Source organism: Cavia porcellus, unplaced genomic scaffold (genome assembly GCF_034190915.1).
Source record: "Cavia porcellus strain 051 isolate PalLab524CR breed Dunkin Hartley unplaced genomic scaffold, mCavPor4.1 scaffold_14, whole genome shotgun sequence".
Lineage (NCBI taxonomy): Eukaryota > Metazoa > Chordata > Mammalia > Rodentia > Caviidae > Cavia > Cavia porcellus.
In genome coordinates, this window is record NW_026947497.1 from 8,402,413 (window position 1) to 8,424,208 (window position 21,796).

At 41.3% G+C, this 21,796-nt stretch overlaps 1 protein-coding gene and 1 long non-coding RNA gene across 2 annotated transcripts in view; one reads left to right on the forward strand and one right to left on the reverse strand.

Annotated features, from left to right (window-relative positions):
• Positions 1–21,796, reverse strand: part of Col25a1 (collagen type XXV alpha 1 chain) — a 408,157-nt gene that overhangs the window by 55,761 nt on the left and 330,600 nt on the right. Inside the window, exons 14-18 of the mRNA XM_063260619.1 lie at positions 20,587–20,613; positions 18,050–18,094; positions 11,812–11,844; positions 11,269–11,304; positions 6,502–6,546 (exon numbers count right to left, since the gene is read on the reverse strand). Coding sequence (XP_063116689.1) covers positions 6,502–6,546; positions 11,269–11,304; positions 11,812–11,844; positions 18,050–18,094; positions 20,587–20,613 — 186 coding nt within the window. The remainder of the gene's footprint in view (positions 1–6,501; positions 6,547–11,268; positions 11,305–11,811; positions 11,845–18,049; positions 18,095–20,586; positions 20,614–21,796) is intronic.
• On the forward strand, positions 2,243–8,212 carry LOC134478665 (uncharacterized). The gene is made up of 2 exons (XR_010051413.1): positions 2,243–3,168; positions 4,426–8,212. It is a non-coding gene; the product is annotated as an uncharacterized LOC134478665 (long non-coding RNA).

The following is a 21,796-nucleotide window of genomic DNA, read 5'->3' on the forward strand; positions in this document are numbered from 1 at the left end:
GAGTTTGAATCATTAGAACATAATGGGTAGCTCGCCTGTTCTGCTATGCAAACCACATGCTAACCAGGACTAAGTGGCTGTCAGAGAAAGAGAGATCTCAGCTCTGCTGTTGGGGCTGCAAAGTGGGCCTATCACAGCCTCAGATTCCAAAACTGAGATTAATTTGGCTTCACTTTAAGGTCTCATTTTAGGTTCTAGGATCTAACTTCTTCCTAGGTTGTTTTGAGTTTTATCCTTGGGTTAATATTTTATCATCAATGAGTTAAACAAGAAAACCAGGTCCTGCTGCTCGGTCTATGACACACTTCTTTGCGAGAAGATGGTTACAGGAGCGGCTGTAATTTTGGTGACTACACGGGGGTGAAGGGAAGGCAGAAGACACACTATTGACTCAGGATTAAGCAAAATGCAGGCCTACTAGGCTGCTGCTGTGAAGAACAACAGGATGCAAACAGATCTCAAAGTCCGACTGCTGATTTGAGCCAACAGCCAATGTCCGTAAAGATGCAGAGCCATCCACAGGACAGGCCTGAAGTCAGAAGGCCTCTTCCTCACGGACTGTGGAAGGCCTGATGGCCTCACATCAGTCCACCTAATCACGGCGAACCATCTGGGCTGCTACAATCTTGATCTTGTAGTATTAAAGTCAGTGTATGTAAGTCACAGTTACTAATCTATACTGTCATTGAAAAAAATCCAGTTTTTGTACCCCCAAAACTGTTCTATTGTGCATTAGGGTGTTGGTTTTAGTGTTTTTTTTTCCTTTCAAAGATGGGTGATATGTACACACAGAAATGAAGTAAACTAGAACACTTAGCCATAGACAAATGGCCTTATTTTCTGTAAGATAAAGGGAAGATACTAACGCTTCAACTCATATGTGATTACTTTTTAAAACCTAAATATACTATTGAAATAGCAGCTTAAATTTTATGTCTTCTGGCCAACAACTAAAGAAAGACAGTGACAATGACAATCACTAACCACAACCTTCTCAATTAACTATAGACGCAGCAAACACTAGTTTTCCATGTGACAGAAATTGAGAAAACAGTGGAAAAATTCCTTAGAAATATGCTCTTCCTAAAATCAGACAATGAATACAAAGATCTCATTGAATCTTAGAATTCCATAATGAAACATTGATTGCTCTTTTAAAATCCACATCTAATAAGTAGCAAGAAAGGATCTCATAGGACCATACTCCATCTTCTGAATGGTCCTTGGGCCAGCTGACCTGAGAGTCCTTTGTCAGTTTTACATAAAGGACACTCTTCATGAAGACGAGCAGAGCCAGTAAGCGCTTAGGTGGCCTGATGGTCTCCTATCAGTCCGCCTAACCAAGCGAACCATCTGGGCTGCAAGTTAAGGCAAGAAAGGAAGAGCCGTGTCCATCCGTACACACATGGCTCACCAGGGGTTCCCGTGTAAACTTCTAGAACATAGCATCTGTTGAGCACAAGGATGACCAGAAACTTCTGATTAGCCTTTGCCTGCAGAAAAATCTCTAGTTTTTTATGCATTACCATTTGTTTTATTTTTATAATTCAGAATCAATTAAAAGAGTAAAAATGTTTTTTCTAAACTGGTCTTAAAAACCTCTAATATACTAGCTTAAACTAAGTCATCTTTTCCATGATATTTATTACCCCCAAGTAGGCCCAATTTTCATTGCTCAAAAAATACTACAACAGTGCTTGAAAAAAATATGTGCTGTTTTGCCTGGGTGCTAAAAGCATCACCAATAATTTTGATTCATGTGTCTTGACACTGAATGCATTAACCATACAATATTCTTCTTGCTTAAAGGCTAATTAGAATTCAAGTCAGCGTGATACCTGCTTTTGCAGATTATAGCAATAACATTTGTTGTAACAAGAGCCTCTAGGCAGCCGGGTTTGGTAGTGATGGATTTATAAAATTATTAAGGAGGAAAAAAAAATAATGAGAAAGTAGAGTCTGTCCTTAAAACACCGATTTCCTTTAAGATCAAATTTGAGTATAAATTAAAACATCTTGGTGGCTTTGTTGAAAATGAACTACAATAGCAGATTTCAAATTTAGAAAACATTTCTGATTTTTAAAAAAGAGGATTACATCATGAAAGACATTCATTATATTTACTGTGAATTTCATGATGGTTGCTAAAAGTCTCTGATTTCTGGCTGTATAAATGTCCCAATTGGACCCTCAAAGTATTCAACTTTTCAAATGGAGTTTATAGGAGGACATAATTATAAGTAACAATAACTGAATGTTATCTTTTAAGCTAGTATTTCTTCTTTTTCTCTTTTAGGAATTTATGCCCTGTATTACTTCCAAGAATTTTTCTCTGCTACTTTTAAAATGAGACTTCACGTTTCTGAGGACAGATCCTCATCTCCAGTGGCTGAGAGGGTACCTTTCAGTAAGGTTATGGAGCTTAATCCTAACAGCGCCAAAGGTCAGTTTCTTGGCCACCTATAAAGTCGGGGCAGAAGATCTCACGTCAAGTCTGATTTTACAAGACATGGTGTAAAGAATTAGCTATTATCCCAGACCATACCAATTGTCAAATTCTTGATCTGAAGGTCAAATTTTCACTAAAGTAGAAGCCAAAGTGAAAACATCAAGTTGTAAAACTTTTGGGGCCACTTAAGTGATTATTTGGATTTTGAGGACAGATTTTACTGTATGGATCTCCTGTGCTCATTTTATTTTTCTAATTTAATTTCTGGGTGAGATAAATTAATGGTGTTGAAAGGGGAAAAAAAGCACTGAGAAACAGGAACAGTGGAAGAGGGTGAAAAGCAGTGTCAGTGGAAAACCAGCACGGAGGAAAGCGTGTTGGTGGAGATGCCTGCAGCCCAGCACTGCTGGCTGGTGAACGTCCGGCACTGTGATGCAGGCCAAGCTTTCTTTTTCTTTTCCTGTGAGCAGCAGCTGGACAGAAAGCTTCCTGAGTGACATCCTCTGGACCTCGCGATCCTTCACCCCCCATTCATGGAAAAAGCTTGGATAACAGAAAGGAGCGTGGTGTGATCTCATGTCCAAGAACAGAGGCTGATCTTTGCATGCTTAAGTGCCACTCGCTCCACGATGGCAAAGGAGTTTTCACAGTCGATGTCTACCAACCTGTATGTTCTGTCGCTTAAAATGACTCACAGGAGGAAAGAATATACACAACAGGTACGTAGCCAATGCTTCCAATATTCTGCACTGCCCCAACAGAAAGAAACTGTATTAGCTTTGACTATAGGCTTGGTGCTGTACATGGATCAATTCATTTATGTCTCATAATATTTCTCTGTGCTACGATCAATGAAGATTCTTATCTTAGGAGAAAACGGAAGCACAGAGTGATGATGCAACTTGTCCCATACCGCACCCCTGGTAAGGGCAGAGTCAGGACCACACACTGGTGGTGTGTCCTGAAGTCCCTGGTCTACACTGCTAAACACTAGGGTAAAGTAGCCATAAGAAGGGGCAAGCAATGTCTTCACATTTTTCCAAATAGGTATAGAATGTAAAAAATTTTTAAAAAAGTAACTTGGAACCTCACCCTTTTATGTGAGATCAGAAAAATCCAGTTCCAATGATTTTTACCCATTAAAAATATTTGAAGACTTGTTCATAAAACTAATTTTCTGAACTCAAGTCTTATTTCAGAAGATCCATGTCTGCATGGTACATTGTGCATAATTTAATTTTCCCAGTTGAACATCTTGACACTATATGAACCATGAATGCATGAAATAGGAATTCCAAATGCCTTCCACATGGCCAATGGGCCTTCAAACGCATGTGCAGGAAGCTTATGAGTGGTTTGAAATTAAGTCATGCCTGTTCTTGGTGACTTGTATTATGTATGCCCTTGGTATTAACTCTCTGCTTTGAGTGGGACCCCGAGGTGACAGATAGATGAGTCTGCGGTCTGTATTTAGGCTCTGTGTTCATTTCCTGAGCGCCGTGCAAGGCATGCGGGTGCTCATTAAGTTTCCAACCTTTCCCCGAGAGCAACAGGTGGCGAACCCAAGCTCCCCCGGTATGTCACGGCTGGTTTCCTCCATGTCTCTGAAGGAAGGAATGGTGTTTGCAAGCTCTCTGTAGCCCCGCAGATAAGGAGATGAATAGTGACAGGAAATACTTCCGAAGCATAGATAAACACACACGTCTAGGAAGCTGAGGACTGACATTCTTGCTACCACATATTCTGTATCCACACATGCTCGCGCACTCAGCCCATCTTCTAAACCCTGCCCTGCACTTAGGCTACGAAACCCTAGTTACCTGTCCCATGGCTGGCTACGTAGAAGGAAAGTAAGTGGAAGAAAGGAAGAAATTCTAAGTTAATGAAGCTATATCATAAAATTTTAACCTTGTAGCTCTGCGAGCATCCAGTGAATCCTAATGATCCTAATGTGCCCTAAATTGGTTCCTTTTCAGAGTTATTGACCTGCGCCCAGCACTTACTACACTATAAGGAGAGCGTATCTCTTATGGGAATTATGGTGACAAGACAAAGCTCATCAAGCCAGTGTAGACCCTATGATTTACATCAGCTACTGGCTCGTTACCCAACAGTGCTTCATATTCCTACAGAACAGTAGTGTTTCTACAAAGTAGAGAAGGGTTTTGCTCAATTAATAGTTTCTTTTCACTACCATCCTGAGGTACAGAAAAAGAAGATATCAGTGCTCCATGACTTGCATGAAGCATACTGCAAGAACAGAGGCACTCCAGGAAGGTGGGAAACCAGCAACCGCCCTCCCACCCCGCAGGAGGCCGAAGCGTTCAGAGGAGCCACAGGGCACAAGGGCAATGCCAAGGGCCCAGGGGAAAATTTCGTGTAGAGGAAATATAACCTTAAAACATGAGGATGATAGTGAGTCATAGCATCATTCATATTATATACAGCTTTGGAGGGAAAAAATGGGTTCCTTCGTGCCCCTGCTCGGCTCTCTCATCCAGAAGCTGTTTGAGCTCAGGAGCTGCAAACCTCCGAGTCTCCCCATGGCTGAGCAAGTGCCAGCAGAGGCTGACATTCACCCCAAGCGCTTGTGGCAGATGCTCAGAAGCTCGGTCCCAGCCTTCCAAGCGCCTGGCTGTTAAGACCCTTCTTGCTGATTTATAATGACACGAAGTTCTTTTTAATTAATCCTGAATATCACTCTTAAGTTCATTACAAAAAATTTATGATCTCTTAATCATTATTTTAAAAAAGTTGTCATTTTTAATGTGTGGAAGTTACTAAGGCACCACCGTGCGTTAACCCTGGAATATGAAATCCCAGATGAGTTTGTGGAGGTATCCTGGCTTGCCAGCAGATGATAAGTCAGTGCCTTTGACTGCGTAGCAAATGGGTGTCATTTGGGCACTTTCTGTTGGAGAAGCCAAAGGCTAAAAATATATGAAAAGGACATATCTGAAATTTCTTGATACCACCCTGGAAAACTCAAACCAAAATCTCTGGACTGTTCACCTGGAGGACATAGTTTGCATGTTTATTAGTTATACCAAATGTGCTTACAAAATATTATATATAATGCCGTAAGATCTCTGCAAACTCAAAACAGTGGTGCATTGGTTCATAAACACAAGTCTTTACAAGATTCTGGTTGCAACTGAATTGCAAGCATATATACACTGCAATTTAATACTTCTAAAATTATTTAACATATCCCAAGCAGAAATTTCATAAAACAACGTATAGAACTCTCACTCTGAAAGCAGGAATGTTAATTTCAGATTGGATCAATGCACAGCAAGATTGACTTGAAACTGTAAGATTAGAACAATGTCAGGAAACATTGTATTATGTTACTGTATCACATAGTTCTGGAGTATGCATTTATATTTTAAATAAGGAGCTGATTTTAAAGGAGTAACTACAGAAAGTCTTGTAAGTTGCTGTGTGAAAATTGTACACAATTTTTAAACATGTTCTTTTAGGTGGTTCAAAACATTTAAAACAAAGTTTTAGAACTAAGCTTTAAACAATTATTTCAAAAGATACATAGAAATTGTATGAGGACAGTATATGCCTTGATCAAAACATTTTAGAAATGGTTTTCCCTCTTGAGGAAGAGTTACTGACAGGAAGTGGAACCACAAATATTTTAGAGGGATTATTACAATGGCAGAATCCCCAAAACAGCTGCCTGTTTGATTTCTAGGAATGTTAAGACTAGTTCTGCTCAAGATTTGGTAGGATCTTATGAATAAAATTAGAATATGAAGGTAAAGAGACAGTCTAGAGTTTATAAAATTTTCATAACTTTCAGTGAAGTGGCGTTTACAGTTCCTTAAGGAGTACAGTAGGCTGAGTAGTGGGAATATACAGTCTAAGTAGCAATGGGAAACCTTAAATACCTGTGCTTGATTTTTAATTAAAAATTAATTGGTTGACATGGCTGGAGAAGATTGAAAGAATATCATTTTCATTTCCCCCACATCTCCTTCTAACTTGGGAGACTCACGATTACCAATCTACAAAGCCAAGACTGTCCGTGCAGTATTTACCTTGATCCCCGGAAGTCCAGGAAGCCCAGGAAGCCCTGGTTCACCCTACACAGGAAAATCACACGGCATTATAGAAGGATACCCACTCAGTCACAATCTCTGGCGAAAAACATGGCAAAGCTTCCTAGCTGAATTCTTTCTGCATGTATAAATACATTAAAAAACTGCATTGCTTGCAGCAGTTGAATGAAATCATGAAATTCAGTCAACTCTTGATTCAGGGTTGGGTTGACTACTTTGCAGATCTTTCAGGATTTTTCCTTGGCACATCTATCACAGCGTATGAAAGAGAAGTGAAAGGAGAAACAATGTCTCTACTGTACTCTCCTTCGCTAAATGATTCACAGGAGCTGTTTGCAGAAAGGAGGGGTCTTCATGCCCTTCTCCACGCTGCTCTCACCTCAGAGAATCAAGAGTTGGCTGCATGAACAGATGGTCACGTCCAAACACTATACATTAAAGTACTGCTCACTTAAAAGGCTAGTGAGATTTCCTTTCCATTCCTGAATGATGAGAAGATAAGTAAATGGTGAAGATTAGACTTAACTCCCAGCCTGTATTTCTGACAATTGTTGAGTTGGGGCAAAGTGCTTAGCAGCTCAGGGCTAATGGTACCATGCAGCTGTTCCCAAATACAGGTCTGAGATTACGTGCTGCATACTGGGGCGCACAGTGGAATCAGGCGAACCCTTCTCATTTTCACAGAATCGTCTACATTATTTTAAGCACAAAGTGTAGGGATGAGAGGTTACATTGCTCAGAAAATCTCCCGAATTCCACTGAAGAAGCACAAAGGAATTACAGGACAAATGAAAGTCGGTTTTGGGCTGGTCGATGCTATATTTGTGGAAATAATGCTTTAAAGGTAATCGAATCACATCATTTTGCTAATGGTAAGTGAGTGGGTGGCAGCCACACTGGAGACAGGAGAGCAGAAGATGGCTCTTGCTGCTTTAGAGGGAAATCTAAGAACAAACTGGTTTTCCATCTTTAACATTACTTCCAAATGACGGAGAGCTACAACTCCCTCTGATATTATCACAAAATGACTTAGTTTATTGAACCCTATGATTAGACAAACGGGAGCAATGGGCTTCTTGATGGTTTAGAATTCAGAAAGATTCTTCAGGAATGCAAAAGAAAAACTATTCTGTCCAAACTGTAAGTGAAAGTTTGCACTGGGAATAAGAATATAATGGGGTCAAGCTAGAGAAGAAAGAAAAATTGTTAAGAATTTATATTGCATTGAAAGACTACTTGTAATTAAACTTACAGAATTACAGTATTACAGATTTGATTTTCTTTTTTCTTTTCCATTCACCATTTACTTCATAAACTTAAGGGAATCCAGTAGAAAGATTTTCAAAAATATTACATTAAAAGGTCTCTATTTCTTTAAAAAACTACAAAGTCGTTGGAAACAACAAATTGCAGTGGATTACACAACAAATAAAATTGTGCACTGTTTTAGAAAAATCTCCCGACAATCACTTCAGAGACATGCAAACATATGTAGAAACAATATCATTCATAACACTATTTTCCAGTAAGAATTCTCATCACTTCCTTCCCTCCTAGCCAGATTAAAAGAATTGCTTAAAGAAAGACTGCATGGGCATGTGTATCATGGGTACTTACTCTGTATTCTGACAATGAGAAAGATGTGTAAGACAGGATGGAATGTTTTACAATATAAGCTAAGTACAAAGACTTTGGCATTTAACCTTTTTTTATATCATGCGTGTTTGTGTGTGATAGGCCATAAGTGTATTCCTTGGTGAGAAAAAGTTTCAGAGATTCTTATTGTATAGTCTCAAATTTCTACAAATTCAACTTTTCCAAATTTATATTTCCTTCACGCACTAGATGATACAATGAAAGATTATACTATATTTAATGTTAGCCTCTGTGGAACATCTGTTATCAGTTTTAGGAAGACAGTTCTTCCCATGTAATTCTCTTTCATCTTCCAGCTTAGAGACAGCCATCCTGTTAACCTCTGCGTGTCCTCTATGCCTCGCCTCAGGAGCTCCTGGGAGCTGGGTCCTTGGGCGCAGGCAGCCTGTGCGTAAGAGCTGGGTCGGAACTAGGAACGAGCTTGTTGGTCTACACAAAGACTTGTCCGAGAGATTCCGCTCTACAGAGGTGTATTACACGGTTGATTTTCCTCACTTTTGCTCTTTACTCGTTCTTGGGAGAGACCCTCACAAAATCAGGACTGCGTTTCACTGCATGCCTCTGTGACAGCAACCCAGACTTCTAGACAGTGCTCAATGGAGAGGCTCTCTTTTGAGATTTATTACTTTAACATTAAAATATATACCTTAAAAGATGTGTTAAAGTACCCTGCATCTCTAGAAAGAGTCCAGTGGTCAGGTTCTTTTATGATGGACATCAATATTAACTAATTTTATTGCTTTGAAAACAAAATGCATACTTTAAAAAGATGTAGAGAAGTTAGAAAGCCAGGCACAGTGGCACATGCCTATAATCTTAGTACTCGGAGGCTGAGGCAGGAGGGTCATTGCGAGTTCCAGGCCAGCCTGAGCTACACAGTGAATCCAACAACAACCTGAACTACATAGTGAGAGCCCTACCTAGAGACAGAGAGAGGGAGAGAGAGAGACAGAGAAAGAGAGAGAGAGAGACAGACAGAAAAAGAGACAGAGACAGAGGCCAGGAAAGAACTATGTGATGAAACACAGTATCTGCCTTATGGAGCTACACATTCCCTCCAGGAGCCTGTGTAAACATCTACCTCATCTCCCAACTCCACTCTCTGCTCTTGAAGCTATGCAAAGAGAAACCCAGTGCAATCGCCCTGCATTCTGAGCATGACCTCTAGATATCAAACCTGCACGTGGAAAGGGTCACAATCACTGGGCGTGTGCTGTGTCAAGGTCTTCTAAACCTTGCTGGCACTGACCCTAGAGAAGTGGCTTAAGCAACCTGAACCCTCAGCACTGTCCTGAGTGGCAGCACTGCAGATGCGACCCTGCTCCATGCAGTGTGCTGGTTTTCTTACTGGCGCTGGCAACATGCAAGGAGACCCTTGACTTTCAAGCTGGTGGTGCGGTACGGAGTGTTACCAAACCCCTGCGCTAGACAGTGGCTGCTGGATCACTGTGGGACTGCAAGGCCACATCAAAGGCGAGGGTCTGGCCTCAATGCTAATGAGAAGATGTTGCTTTAGGTTAATAGATGTGGCTTCTATTAACCTAGAGGGGTTTCAAATTTTTAAGTGAACCGACTGTCTTCTTTCTGTGTAATTTAAAACTGATTTTAGTGAAATACAAAGGAAATCTAAAGTTACTATGAGTAAAGCTACAAACTTCCAGAATGAATCCAAACTGTATTTCAAAAGAATCACAGTAAGCAGTGCTTTATTATGCAACTGAAGATCATTTTGCTTCATCCATTCTGAGAAAAGTGGAACCGAAGATTATAGCAAAATTGTTTTGATTTGTGTTTTAGAGACATAATCTCATGGAATTTTTTCTCTATTATAAAATCACAGATTTGGAGGGCAATTTCAACATAGCCTTTAATATTTAAAGACCAAGGGCTTAACATTAATTCATCTGAGACTAGTTGTCTTTTCAAAGCAAACTCAACGATGGACTTCTGACTAAATCACTAATTTCACTTCTTAAGTAAAGACCAGAAGGAAATATTAGGAATTAAACAGTAAAATTTTCAGAGTTTTCCTGGGCTTTTGGAAAACTCAACTTTACCTGGAACTAGGGCTGATCTAGAATCTACTCTAGATTCTTAGTTGCAAGAGAAAATCTGTCTTGAAATTGGAGAATGTCAGAAGAATATGAAAGACTTCCTCAAAAATTATTTCCATACTCAGAATTTAAAACAAAGCCTCCGCAATGACTTCAAGATTGCCTAAGGCATGATTTTGCTGTTTGATGTATTTTCTTTTTTTTTTTTTTTTTGCTACTGTGGTACATTTCATCTTCCTATTCATATTTTTGTCTACAATATCAACTAACTACTGGACCAAGGCAGAGTCATGATCTTAAGAGAGATTTAAATTAATGTGGAATTCACAGTCTCTTGCTAGCTACCGTCCGGCTGTTACCCGAAACCTGACTGCACTGGATTCAGATGGTAAACTGTGACACTGGCTTCCTGCCTCAGACGTGAGTGAGACTATGAATCTAGACACAGTCCCTGCACATAGTTGCTGAAACGAAGACCCAATGATAAAGAGCTTAATGTAGCTACCGCTTGGTTAGTTAAATGAGGATGGCTAGTGTTTTAAAGTTTAGTTTATTAACACATTTAGCTCATCTGACTTAACACTCATGGCACAGGTAGAGTCATATAGAAATTATCAAGAAAAAAGCATTTGTGATTAAAGGAAAAGGAATGGAATTTTTAAAGAACTGTTCATCACTCTGTATCGAGACAGCCTAACACATACTTCTCATGAAAGATGGAAACATGCGGATTACCTTTGAGCATTCAAGGTAAGTTGTTGGCATTGCAACCCAGCTGACCTGTGTTAGGTCAAACAGTGGAGGGACATGCAGACTTTCGCTCATAAAGCATCCTCTTAACATGGAGAGAGTTTCTTTTCATATTTTTCTGTGGTCACAATCGAGACCCTTAATAATGCAAAATAGCCCAAAACACACTGTATACAAAATATGAAAACTACATCGTTTTGCAATAATCATTTTTGTACTACTCAGTGGATTTTAGATGTAAATTGATGAATACAGTACACACAACACACTAAGGTAGAGAGGTTACCTTTTGCCCTGGGCGACCAGATTCTCCAGGTTCTCCCTGGCCAAAGAAAACCAAAGATGAGAAGGCAGTCTTTTTTTTTTTTTTGGTACCAGGGATTGAACTCACAACCTCATGCTTCCTACGTAGGCACTTATGCCGCTGAGCTAAATCCCTGGCCAAGAATGCAGTCTTACAAGACTTTCCACAAGGCTTGAGGCCTTCATGACTTTTCAGAGAGGACCCAACCTTCTGGATCACGTGTTTTATTCTCCTCCTCTCCATTTCATTGGGTGGAGGGACATTTTGTTTATGACTATACCTATGGCTCACATACCAATCCACACTTCCATAAAACCAAGCCAAAAGGGAAGAGAGGGCCAGCCTGCTTATTTAAATGCCACCGGCACCCCCCCCCCCCATAGTCCTGCTGTGTTTAGCAGCTGATTATGCTAGCAGAACAGGAATGGAGCCCCACCAGGAGTGCTGGAAAAAGGGACCACAACGAAGAGGCTTAGAAATTCAAAATTGTGAGCCCTGTGGTACAAACACTTGCATAGTTATTACCTTGATTCCTGCAGCAGATGATCCGGGATCACCCTGAAACAGAACCCATGAGAGATTATTCCATAAGGGGTGCGAGTAGGAACCCTCTCCACCCCACCAAAGAGCCATTAACCACAAGGATACTCAAAGAGGGGCCAGGCCCAATGGCCCAACTGTGCTCTGTAAGACTTTATCAGCTGCTAAGATGACAATAATAAGATGTCTAAGAAGACCATGTACTTCTATAAACATGAGTTTACTCTGACTGCAAAATACATTAGGGTCATATTCCTTAAATAAACACTGTGCATCAACCTCTTTCTGAACAATGTGTTTTGGAGCAATAAATTATAATTTAGGGACCTGTAACTTTTGGTTTTCCCTCTTTCTAGAATTGGCTAACATCACTGGGCATCATCTTCAGGGAGTGCCTTGACATTTTTGGTCTTCAGAAAACCAAGGTTCAACTGATAGAGTCAAGGGTTAATGATGTGGAGCCACGCAGCAGACGGGAAGTGCTGACCACAGGCCTTGCCCAGCTTTACACCTATTTCAGTGTAACTCAGTCGCCGGGAAGTCAAAGGTGATGGCTGGCGCCTGGGTGACGGGGACAGATGTAAACCCTAGGAGAGTGTTTTTTCAAAGGCATTATATGCCACTCAGATTTCAAAGAGGGTGACTCTGCCTTTAAAGCAAATGCTTCATGAATCAGCAGACCCAGGTAAGAGGAGAAAAGAGTGTGGAGGAGTGGGGAACGCTGCTGATTTCTGAAAAGAAGCCAGCGGAGGGCCTGGACTTTCAAGCTCCTTCTAGACCTCTCTGTCCCCTGAACACTCCTAGAAGAAAACTTCTGTCATCTGCGACTGTCGAGAAAAGTGCAGCAGTCCTGGGAGGAAGAACACAGCATGGTTTTCTCAGCTGTCTGTGCAAAGGCTCTGGATTCCTGGAATTGTTCACCAGTCTCCCTGGGAGGCAGGCACAGGCCCCAGGCCCTTGTCCCCTCACTCACACCCTCTCCCTTTCTCCCATGATGGCGCCTACACAGTGTAAATGGCTTTGCCTCAAAGAGGCCTTCACGTGTGGACAGGTGGCCTTCGTGCAAGCATCCTACACGCGGCACCCTGAGTCTTCCTGCGGGGTCATCTCTGACCCCTTCTCAGACCTCTTTGTGTTTCTGCCCCACTTCATCAGTGGTCAGTGGCTGCCCTGCTGAGCCTCAGCCTGATGGCACTGCATGCTCGCTGTGCATCTGGTATGTGAGTGACCAAATCTCAAACAGAAGTTTTAAAACAGTTTGGCAGTCAAAGAGTAAAAGGAAACAGCCTTCAGGAGGGCAGGGGAGGGACTTTGGTAGGAGAATGAAATGGCAGATCAGCTTTTAGGTGAGTTTCTGTGACATCTATAATTGCTATTAGCCAAAGAAAAATTAAAATGAGACTAAACAAAGTAGAGAACTCCAGCTAGTGTCTTCCTGCAGAACCACGCTCCTCTTCTCTCCCCAGGCATCAACATTCAGCTGAGTTCCAAATGGGAGGTGAAATAACGTGGCTAAGAAAACACTTACCTTTATTTCTATTAAGTCTGAAAGCTGTTAACACTAAAGAGCCAGGTTTGCAATAATTTGCACAGTAAGACGTTTGAATTAATAAAAGCAACTTTGACTTTGTGAAATTCCTTTTTTCATCTCATTTATGACTCAAAAAACTTCCAAGAAGCAGGGCAGATGTTATTATTTCCCTTTTATAGGTAAAGGAATTGAAGCAACTAGAAACTAAGTGAATTTGGTACTTGCTAAATTCTATTACTGTGTTCTTTTTATGAGAATAAGAAACGAATTGTTGGCTTATTTCATTTTGACAACAGGACATAAAGGCTAAGATAGATTTGTAAGTAAGTGGCTTGTAGTTAAACATTTTTTCCAGTATTTTAAAGGAAAGTGGTTAGATTGTCCGCTGTAAGAACAAAAAACTGGGCTTTTTCCTCATAGAAACTGGCTGGAAAGAAAGGGACACCTTTCCAAAGGTGGACTTATTTTGTAGAAATCTGAGAGATTTCATTTGATAGACAGCTAAGAGTGATATTTTTTATTCTCGTTTTAAAGATTTGAAGCTGTGAAATCTCCAGGAATTTTTATAACTTTTAAGTGGCAAGGCAACTTGTGGAAGACATTTATAAGTTAAACATTTTAAAGGATAATGCTACAAGAAGCAGACCTAACATGGTGTGTTTATAGTACCCCTCCCACCGTGAAAGTGAACACAGGATTAAAGAGGGGACCCCCCCAAATCATCATGTCTTAAATATGTTCCTAGCTTCATAAGTGCCTTGATTTAGAAATAAAAATTCGCCCAGGGTAAGTCAGAGGTGGGGGCAGACTCTTCTCACCCTTTGAGCAGACACTTGAGCACAGGAACTTGATTGCACTGATTTCTTACCAAAGCCCAATTTCTAGTTTTACTTGTGATTATGTTTAAATGCAACACTCAGTAGATAATTACATGCATGTGCTAATAAAACACATATGGAACAGAAAGTGAATGGGCAGCACATTCATAGCATTCATTTGCTCATCCCGAGGTATTTAGTGAGCACTGATTAGGTGCCAAGCGTGTTCTGCATCTAGGGATGCTGGCAGCCAGAGACAGCACTGAGCAACGCGCTGACAGTCCCTGCCGCTGTTCTGTTTTTACACTAGACATGCTGATACGCGACATGAGATACACGCATATCACAAAAACACTGACTACAAGCATGAATACTGTTTCCTTTCCTTTAAAAAGGAAAGACCTCTAGCATTCTATGAATATAGAGTTCTACAAAAAATTTTAAAGGTTTTTCACTCAATCTTTTCTAGCTGTGTTAGGAGCTTGGGTTGGTGCTGAGACTAGAATAGTCCAGCATCATCTAGTTTATTTTTGCTTTTTCAGTGAGCTGAATATCAGAATTAAAAAAGAAATTATACTAAAGTGTGCTGAGGATTATGACAGAAACGATAGCCAGAGCTGTTAGAAGATGTGGTAGGAGACCTAAGCATTCAGAGCGGGGTTAAAGACTGCCCCAAGGAAGTGAGTCCTAAACTCAAGCTGAAGAATGAAGCCCAGGCATGGTGACACAAGCCTGCACGTCACTCCATCACTCTGGGAGGCTGAGACAGAGCGGTCCCACGTGCCAGCCCAATCTGTACAACTGAGTGACTTAGAGACATCTTGTCTCAAAAAAAACGTCTGAGGATGGGCTGTAGCTCAGTGTGAAGGCCCTGGGCTCAGTCTCTAGTACAGAGAGAGGCAGTTGGGAGCCAGGAGAGGACCAGAGGGAGAGGGAGAAAGACAGTAACAGAATGAAGGAGAAAAGTGGAGGCGAGGAGTTGGGAGAGCAGGACAGCGCACATCTAAGAAATGGCACTCACTGAACAAGGGAGAGGTCAGCGCTGACTGCTGCAGGGGGCGCTGCAGAGAGCCAGGCGTTTAGGAGAATTTGTGGGTAGCTCCAGACATTCTGTGCTTTCTGAAAACACTCAAGAGGCTGCGTATGAAAAATGTCATGCAGATGTCGAGGAGGAAGGTGGTGTGACCAAGGGAACGAGCAGAAAGCAGACAGCAATGCCCAGAGCATGAAGGAGCAACTCTTGCATCAGCAGGAGAACAGTGCATGACAGGGTCACACGAGTACCCACTCCCGGGGGGCAGAGACAGACAGGGATCCACTATGACAGTCGCCACAATCCCCGGGGAGGGGGGTGGCCTCCAAAGGATGGAATACTGCGCTCCCGCCGAAACTCAGGACTGAAATCAGCCTCCGGCAGGTGATTCTCAGGCTCCCAGGGCACTGCAGTTGCTGGTCACAAAGACAGCCCAGCCTGGGAGCTTTTATAGTCCCACTGCATTTCCAGATGATCAGTCTGGAGCGGCTTAGATTGCTTTACCATCCCAAGGCACTGCGTTGGATCAAAGGGGAAAAAAAATCCTATCCTATTAAAGTGAATCAGTCAATGATGTAATTTACTACATCGATGGCAGAAAAGAAGCATTTTAAAAAAATTTTACATCCTAACCTTGGTGAATGATGAATGAGCTTCACATAATGAACAAAAAGGCCTCAAGAAGAGTGTTTCCAACATGCGGGAAACAAATTATATGACAGAAGCAGGAAATGTTTAAAAAACACATCAAAAATTATATTCCAATTACAGCATTCTTGGGAAGAATGTTGCAGGTCAGATTACATATTATACATGTTACAGATTCCTATTTACAATCCCCCGTTTAGATCCATCGAAAGTTTATAGAAATGATTTCCGTTTTTGTACTTAATTTCAGCTGACTAATAAAACTTTTTGATAAAAAAAGAGAAACAACCAATCTTATTGATTTCCATTTCCACGTGGTAGAAGAAGTTAGTATTTATTGAGAGTTTATGATGTGTGAGTCAGCATGGTAAATGATTTTCACTAATATATAAAATAACAACAGTATTCCTTTGAGATGCTTTGGTCTTTTCAAAGAAAAAGGTGGCTTTACAATTGTGGAATTTCATTTCAAAACACATGTTATTAGACTGGCCTGCCTTTCAAAAGTGTAAAATGTTCTCCATAAACCCACATAGGCACAGTTCTGACTTGGTATAAATTTTTTTTTCGCGTGAAGAAATTGCCTTCCATGTAGGGTGTCTCAACACTTTTGTGCAGAAGTTGACAACTGTGACCAAATCCAGTTGGTCACTTGCAAGACCAATTGGCCAACAGTGGCTGTCACAGTTTTAGGTGGCAAAAAAGTAAAAATAACAGTGTTTCACAACATATGAAAATTATAGGATTAAAATTTCCAGGGCTGATCATAAGACCCAGCCACACCTGTCTGCGGGCTGCGTGGTTGTGTTCCACGCTGCAACAGCGGACCTGAGGCGTTGCCAGGGGCTGTAGGGAGCTGCAAACTGAGAATATTTATTTTTGTGGCATTTAAAGAAAGAGTTGGCTGACCTCTGATTTCAAGCAAAAAGAAGAAACTGCACATACTGCCATCCAGGTTTACACAGTTAAGGCTTCAAAATTTGAGCTTGAGGGTAGTTGGAATATCTCTCTGGTCCTATTTGTATGACACAGTTTCATGTCATCTTTGATGGCAGCAAGATACCTAGACATGGCAGATAAATAAAATACTCAACTAGGGTGAGTCTGTCCTGGAGACAGCCCAAGGCGATGGTCCCCGCAATCAAGAATTACTGATTCCAGAACCTCAAGAGCGCTAAGGCCAGAGAGCCTGGTCTCCAAGGAACCCAGTTTCCTCTAATTCTTAGGTATCTGCTCAGACACGAGCTCTGTTGCTATTGGGTGTCATTGATTCATCTCCCCACACCATATTCATATTAATATTAATGAGAAGGAAAGAGATACATTTCTGTTTATTTTGTGGGCATGTTTTTATTACTAACCATTATCCATTTGCACTGTAATAATTTTCCAAGTGTCTGACCCTCAACTCTAAGCCCAAATAATAATTCTTTTTTTAATCAATTGATTTGCATTCAAGTCCGTTGTATAGTTAGTTGGTTTCTTAAAATGTTTTCTTAACTCTTAACACTGTAAAATGAAGTGGAACCCTTCCTACATCAGAGATGTCACACTGTCAGAGATGTGTAAGTATCCATCTAGGTGAAAGGTATGACAGAGGCTGAGGGGAAGAGGAGGAGGACAAACAGACCGACACCCGCACAGTCACCACTAATCATGATGGAAATGGCCAAGAAGAAAACACCAAAGTTGAAAAAAATATATAGATTTAGTAGGCTTTAAGGAGAGGCAAATTTTTAAGACTGCGCTAAAGACCCTAATGAAGTGATGACAACTTGTGATCAAACTTTTACATTTTGTCCCAATTCTCTGACATGCTGTCTCCTACAACCGGAACAAAGGAGTCATTTTGGGGGCTCTCTTTTCCATCCTCGCATTTAAATGGAGGACCCCTGTTACACACAAGTCGAGTGTTTGCATTCCTAGAAAGCCACAGGATTGGAAACTTTTTGGTTGTGCATGTTTTAGAATTGTTGACACAGCATTTTTCTTTCAAAATGTTTAAATTTGTAGATAGGATGAAGAGGAAGAACATTTTATAAATCCAAGGTCGAAATTCGCTCTGACCTTGGGGAATTATCTCTGCCCTTGTCCTATTAAGCTAGCGTGACTCCACTTGCAAAATCCTCCATTTCCGTACGAATTCACACGCTTTCTTACACAAGGACCCTTTCATATTTCACAGAATCGTACCTTTTCTCCGGTGTCACCTTTGGGGCCACTTTCTCCAGCATCTCCCTGAGGAAAGGAAAAAGTGAGGTATATAACAACTGACCCGTGACATGGAGCGAGGAGTATTTTCATTCAGTGTCCTTTCACACAGGCTCTAGGTAAACATCAGTTGCAAATGTTCTAGTGAGCTAATGTAGGGATGCTAATTTTCTTGCACAGCTGCCTGATATCAATACAGTTAATTTTATTACAGCGAACATGGCTGAATAGTTTTAAACTCCATAACATCAACAGAAAGTAATTTGTCTGCCTCCTTTCTAAAAGCTTATTTGGACACTGAAGCCTCCTCCCTCTGTCCCTTCTCCTCCACTCAAAGCTCTTGTAGTGAAGGCTTTCTCCTGAAAATCTCCTCCAGGCACCAGGTCACCTTCTGCTGGCCACTTCTGTGTCCCGCTTTGTGCCACCGAGGCTCCTGAGCTGTCTGTTTTCACGATATAAATCCCACCTCATCTTCAAACCCATCTCAAGCCTCCAGGGCCTGAGTTAGAGGGCGTGCCTCTCAAAACCGGCTGTCGGTGTATTTATTTATTTAGGCTTACCAAAGGTGAATTTGTGAAAATGAAAGTTTCGTGTTTTGTTATAAAACTTTTTAAAAATATAAATCATTATGCTCTGTTATTTTCGTGACTGCCTATACCCATCCCTTCCCAGACATCTCCTTCTCTCCACAAAGCAGCGCTCTAGGGAAAGAGCCCTTCCATTCTGAGGTCTTTAACCTTTGCTACAGGCTCTAGCAGAAATGTCACAGGCTTGGGAGCCTCAGAGACCATGTCCACCTTTGACGCTTACTAGCCAAATGAAATTCTCTCTACGTCAAAAGTTTCTCTGTATTGTAAGGCATTTTTTTTTTTCTTTCTTAAAAGAAGTAATGAACTATAGGTAGAGTGCTCTTTCCCTGGCTCCAGTTATCAGGGACCCTCAAAGTGAGACCCCCAAACTTCTGCTTGGAGTTAAGGTACACAGTGGGGAGAAAGAGCCAGAGACCAAAGGGGTGAAGCAGGGATCCAGCATGGCCAGTTTTCATGGGGAACAAAAGGCCGCGAGGCAGCCAGGACTTGGTATTTAATGATTACATCTGGCCAAGGACAAGGGGCAGTGAGCTGTAAGGGTGCTCACAGGGGGCTGGGAGGAGCAAGGCGCCCGACCTGTGAGCACCCCACTAGCCCGAGGCTTCCACTGGGAGCCGACAGAGCTCGGAATTTCTGTCTCACAATCTGGCTCAAAGGGCCAGGACAAGGACGGTCTTGGTCGTCCCCAGACTCAATTTATAATTTGTTGTCCCCAACAGAAGGAGGCTTTCACTCTTTTGCTTCAAACAAGCACAAAGATGAGCTGCTCTGCACTCTGTGATGTGGACACTGCACGCCGGCCGTGAGAGCTGGCGATTCCTGTCTCACGGTCACCGGGAGGACAGACAACATTTCTTTTCCTCCTTCAGTTCTGCATAAAACAGTCATCTGGTGCCTAATTAATTCCCAGTTAATTACTATGAACTAGTTGGATGCCAAGTAAATGCACTGGCAATTTATTCTGAAAGAATTTTGACAGTTTATTTGCATGCTTTTCCAGAAAAATTTCTTGAAAATCTCTTGATGCGCAAACAAACCTCCTTATTTAAAAAGCTAACTCGGAGTGGCTGTAAAGCCAAGGGCCGGACACAGGCTGTTGGGTCATGAAATTGCTTCTCACGCCCTTCTCTCTTGCTTTTCTATTCAATATATGCTGAGTTTTTCTCTACCACGCTTCCATTCAGTACAGTTACACTGAAGACTTGTATCTTGGTTTTCAGCTGAACTTCTTTGGAACTCAGGGTCACAAAACTGACTGCCAGCAAGATGAGGTCGCGATGCTGTAGCTCCCTACTCAGCACTATCTATCGGATGCTCTGCAGGCAAAGTGGGAAAACCAGGAAACCAAGCACCACCGCATGCCCTGGGCTCTAAAAAGCTCAGCCCGGGCACCAAAGGAAGGAGGGAGGCTCGGAAATTGAACACGCAACACCCTGTTCTCCTTTTGTGTTTCTCTCTGGTTTTTATGGGAATTCTTCGTGGGGCAAGTTTCAGATAATTGCTGCTGCTGAACATCTGTATCCCTTTAACCCGTGACATAAGAAGCAGTAGAGAGAGAATGTAGGTGCTTAAAGATACTGGAAAGGCGTTAGCAAGTAAGTCGTACAGAGATTCCGCAGGCATGGGCATTTTCAAAAGCCACTGAAAAGTCTGTACAGATGTTTAAATTTGCTTCCTGTCTCTCCCTTTTTGTAAATCTTTTTACTCAAGCTTTTGTATATATAAAATTATATTATTTTCTTTTGACACTAACAGTTTGAGAAACAAGCAAATAAAGTCATGACTGGTACTTTCTATTATCATATCTATCTGCCTGTGTATCCATCCATCTGTCCATCCATCCATCACTTTCTCCCTTCCTTCCTCCACCCATCCAATTCAGTTTGGACAGCTCTGAGAGTACAGAAATACAGGCAGAATCATTCTTACCTTTTCTCCTTGTTTTCCAGGTTCTCCCTGAGCAAAAGATAAACAGAGATGCAATGGCATTAAGTTATAAAACACCTGATTAACCCACAGCCAAGAAAGCAGATATCAAAACATAATAAATGAATTACATGTAACACTTTCTATTTTGGCATTGTACATATATAAGAATTTTTCTTGTTGTTGTTACTGGGGATTGAACTCACAACCTCACACTTACCAGGCAGGCACTTATGCTACCGAGCTAAATCCCCAGTCCTAAGAAAAGTTTATTTATATAAGGAAAAAAAGGCAAGATGGGTTTCCTGGAGAAGTGAGTATAGATATCAATAGCCCATGTAATTTTAATTATTTGCTTTTTTTATACAAATAAAGATATACATATTATTTCAACATGATCATTTAAGAATGTACCAGGAGAATAAGGAGACAGACAGAGTATGCCAATCTGATATCTGGAGAAGCATATCTGTTACTTTCTATTTCCTGAAACTCAGGATCAGTAAGGTAGGCCTGTGTGTCCTTCCTCAAAGCCTTCCATTCAAAGCACTGTCTTTCCAGGAGCCTGGACTGTTTTGGGGTCTGGAGTCCTAGCGTATTTCTCAATCTGTTTTTCTCTAAAATGATCATGAATCCCCAGTTTTGAACTCAAATCTCTTCCCAAAGTTACACAGTACCTCTAAATCTCAACAACCAACCTGTTCCAGATTGAGTGTGTTTTAGGAGGCACAGATCCCATCAGGAAAGACACTGGAAGGGGCCACGATTTTAGAGAGTTTAGGGGAGATGTCTCTGTTCCAAATAATAACCAGGCAAGCCCGAGGACTAAAGGAAAACTCTTCTAAAAAGAATTTCATAATTTTCACTTTATCGTGGAAAGATGATAGAACAGGAAATTTCTAAAGAACATTATATTCATTATAACATTCTTGATGCAAAGCTTGAGTTGGTATTGCCACAAGCTCAGACTGCTTTGAAAAAATGGTGTAAGGTGTTCTTTGTGTGTGTGTGCACGCATGTTTTAATTTATAACCCACTCAAAAAGTCAGGTTGGAGGTAAAGTCTTTTCTCTTGGGAACTCAACCTGACCCTTGCCTTTCTGAATTTCCGGCTACTTCTGCTGCTCAGCATCTGTCCTGATGGTCAGGTTGCTAGGTAACACAGGACGAGCAGTGAGAATATGCAGTGAGCATTAACGCCCATCACTTGACTT